The sequence below is a fragment of the Electrona antarctica genome, assembly GCF_951216825.1.
Source record: "Electrona antarctica genome assembly, chromosome: 24".
Taxonomy (NCBI): Eukaryota; Metazoa; Chordata; class Actinopteri; order Myctophiformes; family Myctophidae; genus Electrona; species Electrona antarctica.
Window position 1 is genome coordinate 31,784,065 of NC_136803.1, and position 20,854 is coordinate 31,804,918.

At 42.4% G+C, this 20,854-nt stretch overlaps 1 protein-coding gene across 2 annotated transcripts in view; it reads right to left on the reverse strand.

Annotated features, from left to right (window-relative positions):
- The window catches only part of drc11 (dynein regulatory complex subunit 11), a 106,252-nt gene that overhangs the window by 38,365 nt on the left and 47,033 nt on the right, over positions 1–20,854 (reverse strand). For both annotated transcript variants that reach the window (XM_079495383.1, XM_079495384.1), the window contains exons 12-15: positions 17,707–17,813; positions 11,750–11,848; positions 2,786–2,853; positions 2,501–2,583 (exon numbers count right to left, since the gene is read on the reverse strand). In XM_079495383.1, coding sequence (XP_079351509.1) covers positions 2,501–2,583; positions 2,786–2,853; positions 11,750–11,848; positions 17,707–17,813 — 357 coding nt within the window. The remainder of the gene's footprint in view (positions 1–2,500; positions 2,584–2,785; positions 2,854–11,749; positions 11,849–17,706; positions 17,814–20,854) is intronic.

Below are 20,854 nucleotides of genomic sequence, written 5' to 3' on the forward strand. Positions count from 1 at the left end.
TTGATAACAATAGGGAACGGAAATATGTCAGACTGTACCTTAACACCACAGTCCCCCTCCAGGCTAGGTAACAAAATGGCTGAACGGGGACTGAACTCTGTGATGCATGCATGGCTGGGTCCTATAGACTTCTTATCTGTCAGACCACAACGGTGGTCAGGGTGGGCAGCCACATCTCAACTTCCATCACCCTTAACCCAAAAAGACTTGATTTGAAAGGCTGATTCTACGAATGTCTTCTAAACGTGTTGCTATACTGTATCAAGTGGTGCTCTAAACTTCTTCACGTCAAGGATCCCCAAGATTACATGTATTTGGCCGCTGACCCCATCTCAAAATGTGTTGCTCCAGGGTTCGCTTTCAGAAATACACACACTTTTTCAAAAACAGCAAGCTTGTAGATCTGTGAGCTACACTTAGTATATCTGCTATTTTTGAATAGCCAGAGTATAAAATAATGGATGTAATGTCGGAGCCATAAACGAAGAAAATAAAGAAGACAAACAAAATAATAAAGAACAAAAAACTGCATTCATCTGTAAATAATGGTGCTCGTTTGCTCAATGTTTCTTACACTAATGTACAGAGATAAACATACTTACTGTAAATATATATACCTTCTAACTCTGTGTATGTTGAGTAAAATGTTTCATAAATAAGTGCACTTATGTATAAATGTTTACTGTAAAGCAGGGGCTCTCAACCCGTGGGTCGCGACCCCTCGGGGGTAATAATAATATAATAATAATAATAATAATAATAATAATAATAATAATAATAATAATAATAATAATAATAATAATAATAATAATAATAAAAAAAAAAATACTTTTTTTTGCAACTGAATGGTTGGGTAATGGAAATTAAATCCCCTATCTTCAACTGAAGATCTGCTATGTTAACACATTAATTGTTCAGGGTTATTTAATCCAGTCGATTTATAGCAACGGAGCACTTTTACCAACGGATCGGATGTTGTTCCGAATGTGGCTGTAGCAGCTAGATGTAGCCAAACCACTCTAGAGGCGATCAACAACAACGGGAGGTTAGAATAAATCTATCGCGACTAGCGACTGGACAGTGGAGGGCCGTCTAACACAGGATATTTTTTTTTGAGTGGTGTAAACCACTCCTACAACTGGCTTTTGTGTGCAGAAAAAAATGAGCATGGTTGCTATGTTCAAAATAATTTCTGACGTAATTAAATCACACCCGGGTGAACTGGATGACCGTAGCAACCATGGTCATTTTCTCTGCACAAAAAAAGCCAGTTGTGAAATCACATCCAGGTGTGATTTCATTACGTCAGATCAGAGCTGATCATGCTATATAAAACCTTACACCACTCAGTTCACACGGGTGTGATTTTTTATTATAATTAGACGGGATGATTTAGATCGCGAGTTATTAACGGTTTAAGACTTTCGTTGTCGTCGGCTAAACAGGGGGGGAACCTTTTCGATGCCGTCTCACTGTTGTGCAACATCGAGGATTGCGCAACAGGCGCTCCCAGGCTGTGGAGCGATGCGATCCGTTTTCATATCAATAAACTTCGTCTTTTGGATAAAACTTCGTCTTGGGCGTCGGGCGTTACTAATAGAAAAGACAAAGAACTTCGTCCTGGGCGATGGGGGTTTAACTTATTTACGTTATTTAATCGTAATCGATGAAAAAATCATTATACGAATTTGAAACCACCACACACACACACACACGCGGGCGCGCGCGTGCGATCCCTCTCCGGCACTGCCTACAGCCAGGTGTGGCTAACGAGAGACAGATGCGTGAGACAAAATGGCCACACATGCACAGACAGAGCTGACAAAGATAGAATAGGGAGAGAGACACAGTGAGGCGCGGGGCAGAAACATCTGAAAGACAAGAATAAATGCATGGTTGGACCTTCTGGGCTGAAGACGATCCTCAAACATGTGTGTCTGTTCTGCATGATAGAGTGAGTCTGGCTGGAGTTAGAGCGTGCACGTGTGTGTGTGTGTGTGTGTGTGTGTGTGTGTGTGTGTGTGTGTGTGTGTGTGTCCGCTGCGAGGGAGGTTTGACTCCGTTCCTCAAGTATTTAGTTATTACAAAATATTTAAAATTGCAACTTTTTTTTCTCTTTTTTGATAAATGTTCCAAGGGCCACTAGGGGGAGCTCCGCGGGCCGCATTTGGCCCCCGGGCCGTCATTTGAATACCCCTGCTCTACTGTACTGTAACTGTACCGCCACACCCGAAATCATACAGTTAATGTGTGTGTTAGGCTGCGCAACAGTGACACTTGGTGGTGAAAACCAAGCAAACGCTATTTTCATGCTCAGACACAGCCAGCCAGGGACACACATACAGTAGCTGTCTATAGGAGTGGTTGCACCACTCAAAAACGTGATACCCAACGGAATGGTGTGTGTGTGTGTGTGTGTGTGTGTGTGTGTGTGTGTGTGTGTGTGTGTGTGTGTGTGTGTGTGTGTGTGTGTGTGTACGTGTGTGTGTGGAAACAGTACCAATATAATCTGACAGCTTGATGTTCATTGGTCGAATCAGGATGCCCTCTAGTACCAGCTCTTCATACAGAGACTCCAGAGACCTGAGAGAGAGAGTGAGAGAGACAGACAGACAGACAGACAGACAGACAGACAGACAGACAGAGAGAGAGAGAGAGAGAGAGAGAGAGAGAGAGAGAGAGAGAGTGAGATATGGATGGAGAGAGAATGTGAACAGTCTGAACATGTGTCTGAAACAGAGCACACCCCCCCCCCCCCCCCACACACACACACACACACACACACCTGTCTGCTGTCAGGTCCTTCTCTTTCTTCTTCTTTCTCTTACTGGTCTTCTTACTCTTCTTCTTCTTCTAATAAATAAAATAAAGTTTCAGCAATGAACGCGTTACATATACTGTATGAAAAACAACAACACTACAGCAGTGGTCCTCAAAGTGGGATTCAGGCCCTGGGGACTCCCAGGGGTCATCATAGCTTAGTTTTCATTTAGTTTTCGTCAGTAAAAAAAGGTTGTCAACAAACATTTTTCGTCTTAGTATTAGTCGACGAAATCAACTTTTAACATGCCTCTTGGGCACACATAGCTTGAAAACAACTCTGCAAGGTGCTTTGAGAAACGGTTGCTTTTTGCCTTATTTGCACATGTTCAGTCAATTCAACAACTCGGAATTATACAACAGGTCGTTTTGAGGAAGCAATCCGATTGGTTGAAGCAACTTTCTAGCCGTACATAAACCACGATAATGGCACGGCTAATCAAAACAAAGAATTCAGCCATGCTTTTCTCTCAGAGCGCAGCAGACTCGGTGGCTAGGCTAGCTAGTTTCTTGGGACATTTGTGGTCGTAGTGGCTTCATCTGTCATTTGAAGCAAAAAACATTTTGGCGATTATCTTAGTTTTAAGGGTAACTGTTGTAATATTGCTTAAGTAACAACTTGAACCCTATATACACTTTGTTTAGGCCTAGGTACTTGCCCTTCCCTCAACACCAAATCTCATTACCAAAATAGCCGATCTACAAGCTTACAAGCTGCCATTTTTCACTGAATGTTTGCCTATGACATGCCCAGAATCATGTGGTTAAAATAAAATCCAGGTTTTTACTCTACCGCCCTGTAACCACTTAAACCCTATACACTTTGACCGGCGTCCCACATGACCCCTAACCATACACCATCGCAAGCTTGCATTATGGGCTATTTTCTTTCGCTGAACGAGAAGAGAGACGCCATGGTTCCAGTGGTCAAGGAAGGGTCCACTCTCACACTGTCAGTATTAAACTAACACGCTCTGTGTTGTGCTGTGCAGTCTACTGGCCCTTAGGGGTCCAACGCTGTACCCTCAGAGTTAAACTAACACTTTGGGTTTGTACTCTCCTGGGGTCCGTTCTTTTCCACTCTGTGACTCTTAGTACTAGTAGAGCATTCTTCTCACATCCATGAGAATTGGACAGCGACCAGCAATGATTTTCATGCATTAGACAAGCAGAAAGCAATAAAAAACATGACCCGCGCACACAACTAGACACATGTGTACATCCATGCTATAAAGTACATGAACACATACACAGACACATGCAAAGAGACTTATTTAAACACACAATATGTGCACACACACACAACGCATAGCTAGACATATACGTCTTACATCTGTATGTACACACACACACACACACACACACACACACACACACAGACAGACAGACAGACAGACAGACAGACAGACAGACAGACAGACAGACAGACAGACAGACAGACAGACAGACAGACAGACAGACAGACAGACAGACAGACAGACAGACAGACAGACAGACAGACAGACAGACCAAACAACGCACGACCAGACGTTCTGCATAAACAGAGAAACATCAGCCCGCACACTGCCACCGAGAGACACGATGACAGAAATATAAATGGAATACATGCGAGAGAGAGAGGGAAATATAGACCAATCCACACACAGTACATCACAGAGAGTAACAACGCGTTATTTAAGCATGTTGACTCGATCCCGTTTTTCTGTTAAATATTTACAATGAAAATGTTTTTATTTTCCTGAAACACATTGCGAATTGATAGAGATATAGCAGGGTGGTCCCGGATCGGTTCTGGCGGGATTGTGTTACGTTACGGAGAATTGCATTCCATCTGATTTCAACAAGGGAATCGTCTCATGTCGGGTGGAAACCTCATATGTCCATAATTATGTTGTTACTTTTCAGGATATTTTAAATAACAAAAGCAGCAGATCTACAAGCACAAAACGTGTGGCTTTTCACCGCGTTTCGAGCTTGCAGATCTGCTACTTTTGATTAGTTTGTGTGATGTACAATCAAGTAGGGCCGTTAACAGTTCTACTGCGTACTACGTGTTACCCGCATTATAATCAAATATTCTACGCTGCCGAGATTGTTTTATTACCTTTAGACCATACGCTGAAGTATTTGGGCTTTTGATCGGCGAGAATCCGGCGAAAATAGGTTCCTCCGTGTGTTATTTACGATCGCACCACCCGCCATCTTGCTACGCCAAAAGATCCGCCTCCAAAGGGTGTTGTAGTAGAGACAAAACCCCCGTTCACTTGCATTGGACTCAATTTCCCAGAAGCCCTAGCAGCCCAGCGCATGGGTTGATTTCCGCTTTAGTCATCATAACATGAAGCTCTATCCACCAGCTCCGCGGCAAAGACGGAGTTTCTTTTTAATTATTAAAATACGGCGATTTAAACACATAAAACAAATGTCGGGTATAGCGTATTAAGCAGGGCATATAGTTTGATCAATCAATTTACAGCCCTCAAAGTGTTTATGAAAAAAGAAACCCACATAAAGTTAGAATATGGAGATAAGAGGTTTCTGCCCCGACAGCAGCAAAATGCAAATACACAACATAACAGATAGGTGTTCTCGGGTTCATGTTTACATCAAAAGAGGGGGGGGGGGGGGAACTCCAGCTCTGGAACTGGGAGGTCCAGGCGGGAGTCTGGTTGGATCCAGTGATTTTGTAGACTAATACTAAGGCGAAAAATGTTCGTCAACTCCCTTATTTCCCTTATTTTTTTTAATGAAAACTAAAGGTACAATGACTAAAACTAAGACTGAATATACTGACAATTTAAATGAAACAAATGTTAGGAAGGGACTAGTGGACAAGAGAGCCAGTATAAGTAAAAAACAAGTAATTTGGTTGCATGGTGAAAATAGCCGATCTAAGTGTAAAAACAGTCATTACGATGGCCTCAATGCCCCACCAAAATACATTTTTAGACTAAAATCTTATGATATTTAGTTGACTAAAACTAGACTAACACTAAAACATTCCAGGTGACTAAAATGTGACTGAAACTAAATGAAAACTATTCAAGAGACTGACTAAAACTAAAATTGCTGCCAAAAAACAACACCGGTTGGATCCTATAATCAGTTAGAAGAGGGGGCAGGAGGGGCCGCGTTACATTGTCTGTGTACTACTCTATCAATCAATCAATCGATCTTTTTTTGTGCTTTTTACCCCCCTTTTCTCCCAAATGTAGTCGTTTTTGCCATTAGATTCTTCCCCACGCACATTGTGTCCTTGTGTTGTATCCTACTGACTCACGTGCCAGCGAGGAGCCCCCACAGGGAGGACATAAGAGCCTTGTCCTACTCCTCCCACCCAACACTCCCTGACACGGCACGTGTCAGCAGAGGGTGATATCACTGCATGTATTCCCAGTGGTGGAAAGTAACTAAGTACTTTTACTTAAGTACTGTACTTAAGTACAATTTTGAGGTATTTCTACTTTACTTGAGTATTTCCAATGTCCAGTACTTCTACTCCACTACATCTCAGAGCCAAAATTGGTACTTTTACTTCACTACAATTATTTGAAAACTTTAGTTACTTTGGCGATTTGAATTTTGATTAGAAAACATACATTAACCACTTCAAACCTATACATTTCGGCCATTGCAACGCATTGTGAGCTTGTAGATCGGCTATTTTCAATAGATTTTGTACATACTTTGAACTTGTGAAATGGGACATTCTGCAATATGAGTACTTTTACTTTTAGTACTTTAAGTACATTTTGATGCCGATACTTTTGTACTTTTACTCAAGTACATTTTTAATTCCATACTTTTACTTTTAAAGTACTTCTAAATTGCAGTATTGGTACTTTTACTTAAGTAAAACAATTGAGTACTTTTTCCACCACTGTGTATTCCTATGCAGTAGGTATCACCCTCCCCTCCCCTTGTGTTCGTATAGACGCTTGACAAAGCCCCATGCACCACAGTGGATTCAAACCCACAAACTCCACAGTGGGGGGGGGCAGGGACTTTACCACTGCGCCACCTGAGCAACTCCATCTATCCGTCTGCAGTTAGATCCAAAACGTACAGTACACTTGTCCCGTGGTTGCACCCTCCATTCATCCATCCATCCATCCTTCCGGTTCAGCCAAAGTTAACCAAGTGAATGTTTTATATTCCTGAATGTTGAGTGCATCAGTCATTCTTTCTGCTAACAAGTGTGTTACTCAACAATCGATGTTGTCGTTAAGCCAACATACTTTCACTCATTGTGACCTCTACTCTACATCGTGGCCTGTGGATGGAGGGAAATGCCCTCAACTGCTGTAGCCAGAGTTAAGGAACCTCCGATGAGAGAGAGGGGGAACATTGTGATCAGAAAACGAGCTCAACACAGCAGCTGACTCAGTGCCTGGGGAGACATGGACACGCTGCCTGGCGTTCTCCAAACTAACAAATATGTTTCGTGTTTGCGTACTTTCAACATGTTGACCATAAATACGCCCTGAAACTGGGCTGGGTCGTCTAGTTTCAGTAAGTCCAAAATAAGGACGACGTACTGCACGCTCCAAAGGGAGAAACCCGTGCTCTGCTGAGGAAAATATTTAGAGTTGTGTTTCAATCCAGGAAAATGTGTCATTATCTTGGTCTGATGATTTGTTATTCATGTCTATTTAAAGTTGTGTTTCAATCCAGGAAAATGTGTCATTATCTTGGTCTGAATTTGTTATTCATGTCACATGCTTTTATATTATCAAAATATTATGTTCTACCAGTGCCTAGAGATACTGTATCAGTATTGGAAAAGTATCTGTATCGGCCCTTATTTGCCATATCGGTATCGGCAAATATGCCAGTCTAACCACCGATCCGACACAGGGGTTGACACTATGGCAAGTAAATAAAATGTTGCAGCATGTGGAGTTTGCTTTGGAGTTGCCCAAACTGCAAGTGCACATATGAGTGAGAAGTCTGCTATGAACACAGCACAAGATATATAGCTAGAAAGCTATAAACACAACACGAGATCACAACACTGGTATCGGTATTCTGTATCGGTATCGGTTAACACAGACATTGTGGTATTGGGATCGGATCAGGACCGGAAAATGTGTATCGGGACATCCCTAGTTCTGCCCAGCATATTTCATCCACAGTTCATTAGAGACCTAGCCTTAACCTTAGTCCTAAGGCTTATCTTTATAATACATGTATATTCTTTATAATTATGTTATTTATTTTGTAGTTTGTCCAGACACTGTGTCTAGCAACATATAGACATCATATCAACATAATATGTTGATATGATGTCTCTATGTTTTATATATACTATATTCAAGTATCAACATCACACACATAGAAACAAACATATTTATCCGTCAACAAGTTGAGCCATTTTGGCAGAGAGTCAGGATAACAAGCCAAAGCACAGAGTCATTTATGGCCAAACTGTTAATCTGTCATAATGTGGTGTACAGTATGTCGCTTTGACCCTTCCTCTACTCAATCATAGTGTCACCGTCTTCTGTAATCTTGACGCTGGAGATCCATGAATTTAAACTTTGTTGCATTTAGTTACGATTACATACAAAGTCAATGCAAGAATTGCGCGAACAGGCGCGGCGCGACCTGGCGCACACAAACTGGACGAACCGAGGTGAATATATATACATTCAGGTCTTAGAGGTCTCCATAGTTGGATGGCTGGGGAAGTTGAATGAATACGAGACATCTCACCCCGGTGAGTTGTCTTCACTTTTTGACATGTCGGGGTGAGTTGTCCGGACAGCTCACCCCGGACAGCTCACCCCGGAAAGTGAAGACATCTCACCCCGGTGAGATGTCTTTACTTTCCGGGGTGAGCTATCTTCACTTTCTGACATTGCGGGGTGAGTTGTCTGTACTTTCCGTGGCACCCATTACAGTAGGCATAATTCAATTTCGGATCTAACTATCGGTTCCTACAGACGTGCGCAGTCACGGCTAATTATTTATTTATTTAACAGTAAAATCCGGTGAAACACTTGTAAGGAGTAGAGCGTCTCTCTCTCTCTCTCTCTCTCTCTCTCTCTCTCTCTCTCTATGCAGCATTGAGGGGGGGGGGGGTCGTTTGTGGATAATGTTTGCGCTTCAAAGGCAGAGTCTGACGGCTGTACAAAGTTGCTAATTAGACGCACAACGGACGCATGATCAATCAATCACAGTTCTAATAGGCCTATACTGACTGAATTACATCTGAATTGAATGCCCCAGTGTGGAGATGAGCACACTGCACTGCACAACTTTTGACCAAAATGGGACAGCACACTGCACACTGCACTGCACACAGCACAACTTTTTTCTTTCTTTTTGTAGATATGACAACTTTTTAGTGCACAACTTTTGACCAAAATGGGACAGCACACTGCACTGCACACAGCACAACTTTTTTCTTTCTTTTTGTAGATATGACAACTTTTTAGTGTTTTTGTAGCAAACTGATGTTTTTTTTTTTTTTATGACAACTTTTTACTATATTTTTTAGTTTACATTTTTTCTATACTTAACTTTTTTCTATATTTTTTTGTACAAACTGATGTTTTTCTAAACTTTTGATGTTTACCTTTTTTTATATTTTTTGTACAAACTGCTGTTTGAACTTTGTTTACAATGTTTCTATATTTAAATAAACTACATTACATTTGACCGTACATTTGACTCTTGTGTTATATTCTTGTGAAATATTCAGTAAAGTATAGCTCAAAGGCTACATATTCAGTCAGACTTTTGGTGAGTTGTCCTGACAACTCACCCCTAAACGTCTTGTTACCAGTTGGAATGGCTTGAGATCAGCTTTCAATTGCGATCGGTCTCCTCGGTCTATGATGAATAGATCAGCAGTGTTGGGAAAGTTAAAAGTTAGTTTTTTTATGAACTAGTTCAGTTCAGTTAAAAAAAATGTAAATTAACTAGATCAGTTCATAATTCAACAAACTACTAAAGAACTAAAGTTCTTTTTTTTAATTATTGCCACAGCCCATAGCCATAGAACCGCAGACTTTTTTCCTATTGGGAATGAAGTCCAAATGAAGTCCTTATTAATATATATTTTATTTTACATTTTGGAAAAAAGAAAATAGCTCTTTTCCAATGTGAAATGCCACCGAATTCTAAATCCTGTGGGGCCAACTTGTGAAAGCTGCATGCTTTTATTGTGAAGGCTCTCAGTTCAGTTCTCACAGCCTGCATATCTCTGCGTACTGAAAATAGCTGATCTACAAGCTCACAACACGTTGCGGACTCAACGCGTTGTGAGCTTGTAGATCAGCTATTTTCAGCATGGAACACGTTGTACGACGAAGAATAAATCAGGCATCACTGCGCTTCTGTGGAGGGAGATGTGTTTTGTTGGCCGCTCGAGGCGATCATGTATGCACAGTTGGACACATGGCTCCTCGACGCAAAAATAACAAGCTATTGGAAGCTATTTTTCGTGGCACATTATGTTTAATCAAACATCACGTTTATCTCCTCAGTGTTTGGGTCGGGACATGTTCTGTGTCTGCGTGCATGACAGGATCATCATGCAGTTAGATGCGCACTGTGCGCTCCAGTGAAATTGTACGGCTGAGAAAGATTAGTTAATTTGTGTCGGATAAGGGCTTATTGGTGGGTTTTCCGCTAGAAATTAGGGTGTGTTTTAGCAGGGTTTCGCCTGGAAGGCTCTATGGAAACACTCACTCTTGAACGAAGTTGAATGTGAGAAAGTGACTTTCACACGGCATAAATGAACACATTCACAATGGCGTTCATCACGCAGTACGTTCAGTTCACGTTCACCCAAAATATGAACGTGTTCGTGAACGATCGTTCTTTGAACGCGTTCAGGGACAACACTGTAGATCAGCACCGAAATCTGACAATATCGGTAGAGGGCGCAAATCCACAGGTTCATGTACTTTTTATTTGCATTGTAATCCCCATAGGGGGATTTTAGATCACCTCATATAAGAACTGTCTTTGAAAAATAAACATGTCATCCTGGCCGTTTCACTCATATGGATATGAAGAATCAACTGACTGAGAGAAAACGTGTTACTGCTGCTGAATTAGTTAGATTTTCGCTAGAAACAGACTGCATCATATATGAGTGACTGACTGTTGTAAACGACAGAGACACCTCCCCAACAATAACGCAGACAGCTTGTTTATTTTTGGACCACAATGATTATATGAGACGATTTTAAGATGACCCCATGTTATTCTCCATAGAGAAATTATTATATTATATATAGCCTTTATATAGTGAAAAGACTATTGAAAAGTGTTCAGTAAACATAATTATTTGGTATAGAATTAGGTTTGGAGTTCACAACACACACCCCCACTGCCTTTCTCAGTATTCTGCAACCTTATTCTATTTTTTACAAGCTATTTTGGCACGTCACCCTTGGACTCTCCATCTCCCTGTCAACAATTCCAGTTATTTTGGCCGAAACCACAGAATGCCAAGCCAAGTTCCTCTTGGAAACTGCACATACTCGTGAAGAAATAAAAGAAATAGAGAAAATAAAACCCTGTGTAGAGTTTGATAGCATGAAAGGCACTTAGAGTGACAGCTTATATGTCTGAGACTGTGGAACTGACTGAGTAAAAACATAACGTTAAGGCCGATTAATAATTTGTCACATGATATTTTCGTATATTTTCGATGTGTTGAAAGATTAAAAAAATAAATAAAAGTCGAACAAAGAGGTCATGGAACATGTATGAATGAGCCTTTTGGAGAGGAGCTAGTCGTTCCTGGTCTAGGATGAGTATAAGCTTGAATTCAAATGTCTAGGAGAGTCACAGTAAAGTTCGGCTCGTATATAAATCAGGCTTTAGAAACCAGACACAGATAGGGGTCTAATTGTCTGGGCACAATCAAATTATCTAAATCTAGTCGACTCCACAAACACAATTTATTCACCTTCTTGATGCCCTTCTTTGGCTTTTTCTTTTTCTTCCCCTTGTCTCTATCCACGGCCAGCTTGAGGTTCTTCAACTCCTGCCTCATCAGTTCATCCACCTTGGAGACAGACAAAAAACAGAGATACAAAGAAAGCCTGAGTGAGACAGAAGCCAGAGACGACTAGAGCTTAACCCATTTAGACCCGAGGACGATTCTACAAATGCAGTGATGTATGCAGTGAGAGTCCCACTTAAACAACGTTAGGAGTCATATTTTGTCATTTTTACAAATTGCAGCATTTAACTCCCATTTCATTTTATATGGTTATAATGTGGTTATATTCATGTAGAAAACAGAAGAAACTAGAAAAAGTGCCCTTCCGGGCACAGGTCTCCACCAGGAGGATAGGAGTGTGTGTGATGTTTGGCAAAATGTTTAGGAGGATGTTTTTTTGTATTTGTTTTTGCAACAATTTGCTTCATTTTGTTGAGGAAATGCAGAGCCAGATCACTCATAGCATCTCTGAGGATAGAATTCTGGATGAGCAAGACATGTGCAGCATTTTGTACAAAACGGGCCACTCCTGAAAACTTTGGAAGGCAATCTTAGCCAATCAGTGTACAATCTGAGAAATCCAACAGACTCGTCTTGATCACATGACTACAGAGATCATGTGTACCGATTGCCATTTCTTCATACGCCTTTGATGGCAATTGGATGATTTGAGGCATTTTGTCCAAAAATGTGTTTTGCAAAAATCAACCTGTTGGTGGCGCTATAACAGGCCAATGTGAAAAGGGTGGGATATATTCCTCAGCCTAGTAAGAAAATGTGTGAAAGATTTCACGTAAATTGCATGCTGCGTTCATGATTTGAGGCTATTGTTCAAAACGGGGCAATCTTGCAAACTGTGAAAGCCAATTATAGCCAATTAGGATGGAATATGAAATATCAGACAGATCCGACTTGAGCACATGACCATAGAGATACTGTGTAACGATTTGTGAGATTTTTGGACAGAATCTGGAGGAGTAATATCAAAAAATGTGTTTTACAAAAGTCGGCCTCCTGGTGGCGCTATAAAAGGCAGATGCGGAAAATGCAGGTCAAAGGTTTGTCCTTGGCCTCTAGGGAGTGTGCATGCAACGTTTCACGCAGATCTGTGCAGTTTTAGGTAAAAAATGTGAAAAGCTGCCTCATGGTGGCGCTATAACAGGCCGTTCTGGAAAATGTGGGGCAGAGGTTCATCGTTGGCATCCAGGGAGTGTGTGTGCAAAGTTTGGCATCGACCGGGTTAACGGTGCCGGAGATTAGCTGTACACAGACGGACGGAAGGAAGGGCGGACGGACGGACACACAATTTACAATTTACATTACAATTTACAATTTAGGCATTTAGCAGACGCTCTTAATCCAGAGCGACTTACATTAGGCAAGAACAAAAGTATGGGAATACATCACATACTGTATATAAAATGCATTTATCAAGAAACATGCGTAAGCTAAGAACGTAACTAGAACATATCTATATAATGACACTATACATATTAAATATACATATATACTATACTATGCTATACATATGTACTATGATGTGCTATGACTACATACAATGCAATTATTGTGCTGTCTACATGACATGCTATAAGTCTGTTTCAAATGCTATCTAAGTCTAAAAAGTGCTATCTAAGGGGGTAGGATAAGTGCTATGGGCCATGATGGAGTCTGAAAAGGTGGGTCTTCAGACTACGGCGGAAGATTGGGAGTGATGCTGCAGTTCTGATTGCAACGGGGAGTGCATTCCACAGTTTTGGGGCCAGAAGGGAGAAGAGTTTGGGACGTGTGGAGCGTTGTCCCGGCGTTTTTAGTGAGGGTACTTCCAGCTTTCCTGCGTTGGCTGATCTGAGTGCGCGGGAGGGTTTGTAGGGTTCAATCATGCTTGCACACACGGACGGAGTGCAAAACATACTCTCTCCCCATGCCTTCGGCCTGGTGGAGACAATTAGTATAACTAAAGCTAGTGTGTGTAGGCCTATTATTTTCACTGTACATGCCGAGTACAGTAGTGCATCCTGTGGTTGCAGAGGTCCTTGTTTTATTGCGTCCCTTAACTATAAACTGCGTTTTGGGATGCAAAATGCACCCTAATTTAATCTCTGCAAATGTCTTCTAAATCCTGACAGTTTTCTGAAAAACCGTCGTTCTCAAACATTTTCATGTCAAGGACTCCCAAAAATTATATGCAATTGGCCGCCGACCCCCATCTGAAAATATGTTGTTCCAGGGACCCCCCCCAGGAGCAAAGATATGAGTTAATTAAATTAAATGTTTGCGGCGAAATAATATATATTCCAAGAATTGCACACATTTTCATGACTTTTCAAAAATAGCAGATCGTAGCGCGGCACTCTCTCCGAGGACAGTGCGCCTGCGTTATCATCGCTGCAGTTAGGCCTGGTTTTAAAAACCCAAAGTAGTTTCTTTCTAAATTAATTGGTCATAATGACAGCCATCAATCAGGCCGTTAGTTACCCACATCTTTTCACTGGATAAGTGTTGTTCTGTTGGCTTTCCCACGCGCTGAAAAACAAACTTCTGATGTTTGTCATTCAAACAAAAATAAATCTGTTCAGAATTACGCGCAAGATCTCAGAGATGAAACCTCTTGTGAAGGATTCGTGAACCAAGTGCCAGTGATGTAAAGCAGTGGTTCCTTGAGGGAGTTCCAGGGGGTCCCCAGCTAAATGATAGTTAGGAACCAAATGAACCCTTACAGTACGTTTTTACTTCCACAATACTGCATCTCAGAGGCAAATATTGTACTTTCACTACACTACTAAATTATTTGAAAACTTGAATTACTAGTCCCTTTGTAGATTTTGATTATTATTATTACAAAACATGTCAACCACTTCAGCCATAAATACATTCTTGGCCGTTTGGAAATAGCCGATCTACTACAAGCTCACAGAGCTTGTAGATCTGCTATTTTTATACATTGTACACATACATTTGAAAACTTGTGAAATGGGACCTTCTGCATAAGGAGTACTTTCTACTTTTGGTACTTTAAGTACATTTGGAAATCCTTGTGTGTTTCTACCTTACAGTATTCATACTGACCAGGGACATGCACACATAGACATCAAAAGGGGCTTCAGCCCCTGCCCTTTTACCCGTCTGTAAAACAACTGCCCTTTCCACACCACGAATGTAGCATTTACTGTGGTGAAAGAAATGCAAATGTCCTCCTCTCCATGCCAGCATTCAGGAGAATTGCTTTTTTTCCCGAAGTCTCCTGAACTTGAACACAGTATTTTGCGTTGAACACATTTGTTTAGAATGTGTACACCGCATCTCCACTAGCTAATTGCTAGTGACTGCTGGGTTGCGCCCCGAAAATAGCTGATCTACAAGCTCTCAGCGCATCGCAGCGCGACACGTTGTGAGCTTGTAGATCTGTTATTTTTGTCCAAAAGTGCCCTCTTACGGGATTCCAGCCCCTGCCTCCCTAACACTCTCTGCACGTCCCTGATACTGACAGCAAAAAAAACAGAACCTACATTTCAACACTGTAACCTTTGATTGAGTGGTGATGATCGGTTTGATTCCCTGCTTGGCCTGTCCCGGGGCTCAGGTCCGGGCAGAGAGTCAAACCTCTGCCGGAGACATACAGAGAAATTACTTAACCACTAAAACCCTATTTGCTTACTGTTGTTGACCAGAATGCCCCAGGGGTTTATACTAGGCTGCATTCTTTTTTTTCCTCCACTCTGCACCAAATATCTTTGGAGAAACTGCGTTGTGAACATGCAGAAGACATTTGTAGAATCAGGTCATCGGGTCTTAATGGGTGAATGTCCGCCCCCCGAATAGGGATGCTATGGTTCATGTGAAAACTCCAGTGAGCGTTCATATTTTGCCCCTCCTAGCTTGGAGAGGATATTACACAGGGGGGGCTCGGTGCATCGGAGAGGAGATTGCACATGCGGGGGCTCGATCGGTGCATCAGCGTGAATCATTCACAGATGTCATTTCATACGCCGCACACACGCAACCAGTGACCCGAGAAGCCCACGGGGGCACCCGTCCACGATGAGTTCAATGTCAAGGTTGCTTTGTCCTGAGAGAGAAATGTGCCGCGGTGCAAAAAATGTGTCGGTATCCATTGTACGTGTTCATAATTGATCAAATATTCGGAAAACACTTTAGAGACATTAACCCATTAAGACCTGATTCAACAAATGTCTTCTAAATCCTAAATGTTTTCTGAAAAAAGGTGTTTCTATATCAGTGGTGCTCAAACTTTTTCATGTCAGGGACCCCTAAAAAGTATACAGTATGTATAGTATTTTTATTTTATTTATTTTTTCAAAGATTTGCACACATTTTCACAATTTTGCAGGAATAGTACGCACTATATCTGCCAAAGAAATCTAGCTTTTCAGTTTTTAATGGGTAAGGAACGACGTAAAATACGCATGAATTCAATGGCATCGAGAGAGAGAGTGAGAGAGAGAGAGAGAGAGAGAGAGAGAGAGAGAGAGATTGAGATGTGTTCCAGATCACGGTTCCAGTGCTTGCCTGGACGTGCAGCTGAAGGTAGCTGCTGATCCCAGAGGAGAGGTGAGACTGAGGGCAGACAGGTTCATGGATCTCTGGGACTTTACCCAGCAGTAGTAGGGTCTACTTGTCTTACATATTATGTTGGTGGTCTCCTCAATAATACCACTGATCTGACTCTGGCGTTTACAACAAAGGAAAATGTACTTTTGCCGAGTTGGCCTTTAATTACTTCCATGACTGAGAACTTTGCTCGTAAGCGCTGCACAGTTTGATTCGAGGTATCTCTTTAAAAGAGTAGTTGACGTAACAAATTTTACTTATTTTCTATCAATTACACACCCCATGAAGCCTTGAATTCATGGAGATTTTATTGTTTGTTTGTCGCATTCCTGGGCTATAATTTAATGCCTGGCAGAGTCTCCTACCGAGTCTCCTATTGACCAATGACCCGGTCATCAAACTATTGACTCAGGAATCCACACAAAAACAAATCTCAATGAAACCAAGCATTTTTATAGCCTTGCCCTTATGTTTTAAATGTTCCTTATGTTTTAAATGTTCCTTATGTTTTAAATGTTCCTGTTTTATTAGATGTTTTTAATGGTGTGTTGTTGTCTCCACCAGGCCGTTTTGCACTCCGTCCGTCCGTCCATGTGTCCGTGTGTCCGTCCGTCCGTCCGTCCGTCCGTCCTTCCGTCCTTCCGTCTGTGAACAGCTAATCTCCGGCACCGTTAACCCGGTCAATGCCACATTTTGCACACACACTCCCTGGATGCCAACGATGAACCTCTGCCCCAGAATTTCCAGAACGGCCTGTTATAGCGCCACCAGGAGGCCTCATTGTGCAAAACAAGTTTTTGGACAGTACACCTACAGATTTTGTCCAAACATCACACAAATTGGTACACAGTCTCTCTAGAGCCATTCAACGAAACAGGTCTTTCAGATTTCTCAGACTCCATCCTGATTGGCTAAGATTGGCTTCCAAAGTAGGGTAGGGATTGGGTGTGTCATATGTCTATGGACTAGTAGATACAATTTGATATAGACCAGTGGTTCTCAAAGTGGGGTCCAGGGAACCTCACGGTTACTTGAGGGGGTTCCTGTAACTCTGAGAGCATACAATTGGAACCATTTTGTATTCCCTTACAGGTCCATTTGTACGCTCTCAGAGCTGTGGGGGTCCTTGAAATTAAAACGTTTGAGTTGAACCACTCACATAGAGACAGATGAGTTTCACCAGAGGGGTCAGCGCCGGTGAGCAGGCAGAGGGTCAGACATGGACAGGGACGGATCACTTGGTTACTGGAGGGATTAAACCCATTAAACTTCATTACCGGGAGGAATGGAGTAATCTGCTGTGTGTGTGTGCGTGTGTGTGTGTATGCATGTGTGCCTGTGCGTCTCACCTGAACTCTGACCTCGTCTTCAACCTCCTCCCTCTTCTCTTCACGGACCAGCTGGGCATCGAACCTCTGCAGGAAGTTCTGGCTGTCGTCACGTCCCTGCCACACATCTGCACACACACAGGAACCAAGTCACACACACACACACCTCCGTGACTAAGCTGAGGAACTGAGTCACTGGCATCAGGGCACAAAACAACTTGTTAGTTGATATGACAAACACCACCGTTCCCAGGCAGAGAGAGAGAGAGAGAGAGAGAGAGAGAGAGAGAGAGAGAGAGAGAGAGAGAGAGAGAGAGAGAGAGAGAGAGAGAGAGAGAGAGAGAGAGAGAGAGAGAGAGAGAGAGAGAATGCACAACAAGGGGAGAGGAACTGGAAGAGGGGGGCGGAGAGGAAGAGACAGAAAGAGGATAGAGGAAGGTAAAAGGGGGCGAAAGAATGGAGAGAAAGAGAAAATAAGGCAATGAAGTGATATATAGACAATAGGAAAGACTACAATTGAGAAAGAACGAAAGCCAGAGAGACACAGGGAGAAGGAGAGCGAGAGAGAGGGGGGAGAGATTGTGTGCCTCAAAAGCAAAAGTGACACGAGAGTCACTTCGTGCCACGCTATGAGCTTGTATAGCTCTGCTATTATTTAACAAGCCACGGGTTGGGGGTGGGGGGGTGGGGAGGGTGTCTTGAAATGAAAAGGTTTCACTGTTCTGCCACAGTCAAAGCGTGCTTCCAACCGTGGTGGAGCATCTTGAACGCCGTCCCCAAAAAGGTGCTCGCTAATCCCCTGCACCTAGTCCAATTCCCAGCCAGCTGTGCCCAGGGCCTGCCTTATAATATAAAGCCTGATTTAGAAGTTGTACATATCCATAGTTTCTACTGTACATCTGCTATCTTTGGTGCGCGACAAAGTATAAATCAGGGGTAACGGGTCTTGGAGGCACAAAGCTGTTAATTTAGATGAGGAAGGGCTCCAATGGAGACGCTTACACCAGAAGACAGAACGCAGATGTCGTCTACTCCAGTGGTCCGTAAAACTTTATAGCTCAAGACCCAAAAGAAGAGTTACATGTTTGCCTGGGACTCGAAGTAGTGAAAATAACAAATCTACAAGATCACAGCGCCTAGATTCGTACCACATTGTGAGCTTGTAGATCTGCTACTTTCACTATTTAAAAAAAACATTTATTCATGAAATACGGAATCGTTTCTTTTGTTTTGTTTAAACTTTTAGAAATCTTTTGAAATAATATATTATAATAGATTGACCTGTCAACATTAAAATCTAAAAAAGAAACGGTCAAAATGACCTCTCAGACATGCTAGTGTTAAACGACATTAAACTCACTTTGCCACTCGATTTGCTACTTTATGCATGCTTACTTAAGTCTTTTAAAGTACTCATTGTGCAGAATGTCAGATTTTGAAACTTTTTTTTTTTCTTTTTTTTAATTAGCCGAGCTACTTGTCGATCTACTATTCTCAAATGGCCAAAATACATATACGGCTTAAGTGATTAGTATGTTTTGTAATGATAATCAAAACCTACAAAGCAACTATAGTAACCAAAGTGTTCTTATTAAAGATGGAGTAAAAATACAATATCTTCCTCTGAGATGTAGTGCAGTAGAAGTATTGAACATAATAAATACTAAAGAAAGTGCATTTCTGAGCGGCTGTAGCTCAGGAGGTAGAGCATGTCGAAGTGTCCTTGGGCAAGACACTGAACCCCGAGTTGGTCGGTGTGAGCTCGCCACCGTCGGTGTGTGAATGTGGGAAGTGAGGACGCTGGCGTCGACTGTTCGCCGCTTCACCTCCCAATGTATGAATGAATGGACCATTGTAAAGCGCTTTGAGCACTTGGAAAAGCGCTATAAAAATGCAATTCATTTGTACTTATAAGTTTGTACTAGTGAGAGAGAGAGAGAGAGAGAGAGAGAGAGAGAGAGAGAGAGAGAGAGAGAGAGAGAGAGACACACACAGTATTGCAGGTGTACAGCATCCTGCAGCGAGAGAGAGCACATTGTCCTCTCCAAGAGGCTCCCAGGAACCCACTTCCTGGTAGGAAGCCTCCACTTCCTGCAAGGCGGGCTGAGAGCCAGGGAGATCTGATCAGGATCAGACAGGTGCTGCTGGCTGGGATCGGATCTCTCACAACAACAAACAACAACTAAACTAAACAAAACTGTGGTGACAACAAAAGCCCCCTGGCCACCTGAGGAGGACCTCTGACAAAAAAGTCCCCGGGTGAGTCCTGTGCTCAACCTGCCCCTCTCCCTCTCTCTCTCTCCGATCGACTATACTCTCTCCAGTGAGGTCAGTACAGGTCAGTTCAGACAGTAGCAGTTTCGAGCCTCCAGTTCATCCAACCGTCCAGAGGAGCGAGGCCTCCTATATAGCCTGACATTATCTAAGGTGCCTCTGACATTCGTCATCTGTCCGAAACGGTTGAGAAATGACAGAGTTACCGTGTGGTAACAGTCCCTCTACTGTACCCTCTACTGTACTGTAATGTACTGGCACCCCCGAAAGCATCATATATACAGTTAATACGTGCATGTGTGTGTGTGTTAGGTTGCACACAGATGGTGAAAAATAATCATGCTGTTTTCGTGCTCATACCCAGACACCCAGACACCCACCCACACACAGCTCCATAAGGGAGTGGTTGCACCACTCAAAAATAAATTAAAAAAAAGTAAGCTTCAAGCTCACAACTGATGAGCTCGCAGAATATTTTAAAATGGGGCATAAGTGGTTAAACTCTCTCTCTCTCTCTGCTCACCCAAGTTATCCAATATGCTGCATTCCTCACTCTTCATGTCTCCATCTCTCTCTGTGTCTCTTTTACATCTGCTATTTCCTGAGCAGGTCACAGATCTCTCTCTCAAACAAATAGCGTCTGTCACGGGAGTCCAACCACAATAAGGTTTAAGGTTATTATCCTTTAATTGCTTTCCATTCAACCCCAGTGTCCGTCCGTCCCACAGCATCCTAACTCATCCTGCTGCTGCTTAGGAGAATGATCTAATTCATCCCGACTGGCTGACTGACTGACTGGGAGGGATGAAGACGTGCCTTCAAGTTCAGCCAGGCGTCAGAGGTCAGAGGTCAAGCGGTGGCACCTCGAAACAACAACCGTGTCTTTGAAATGAGA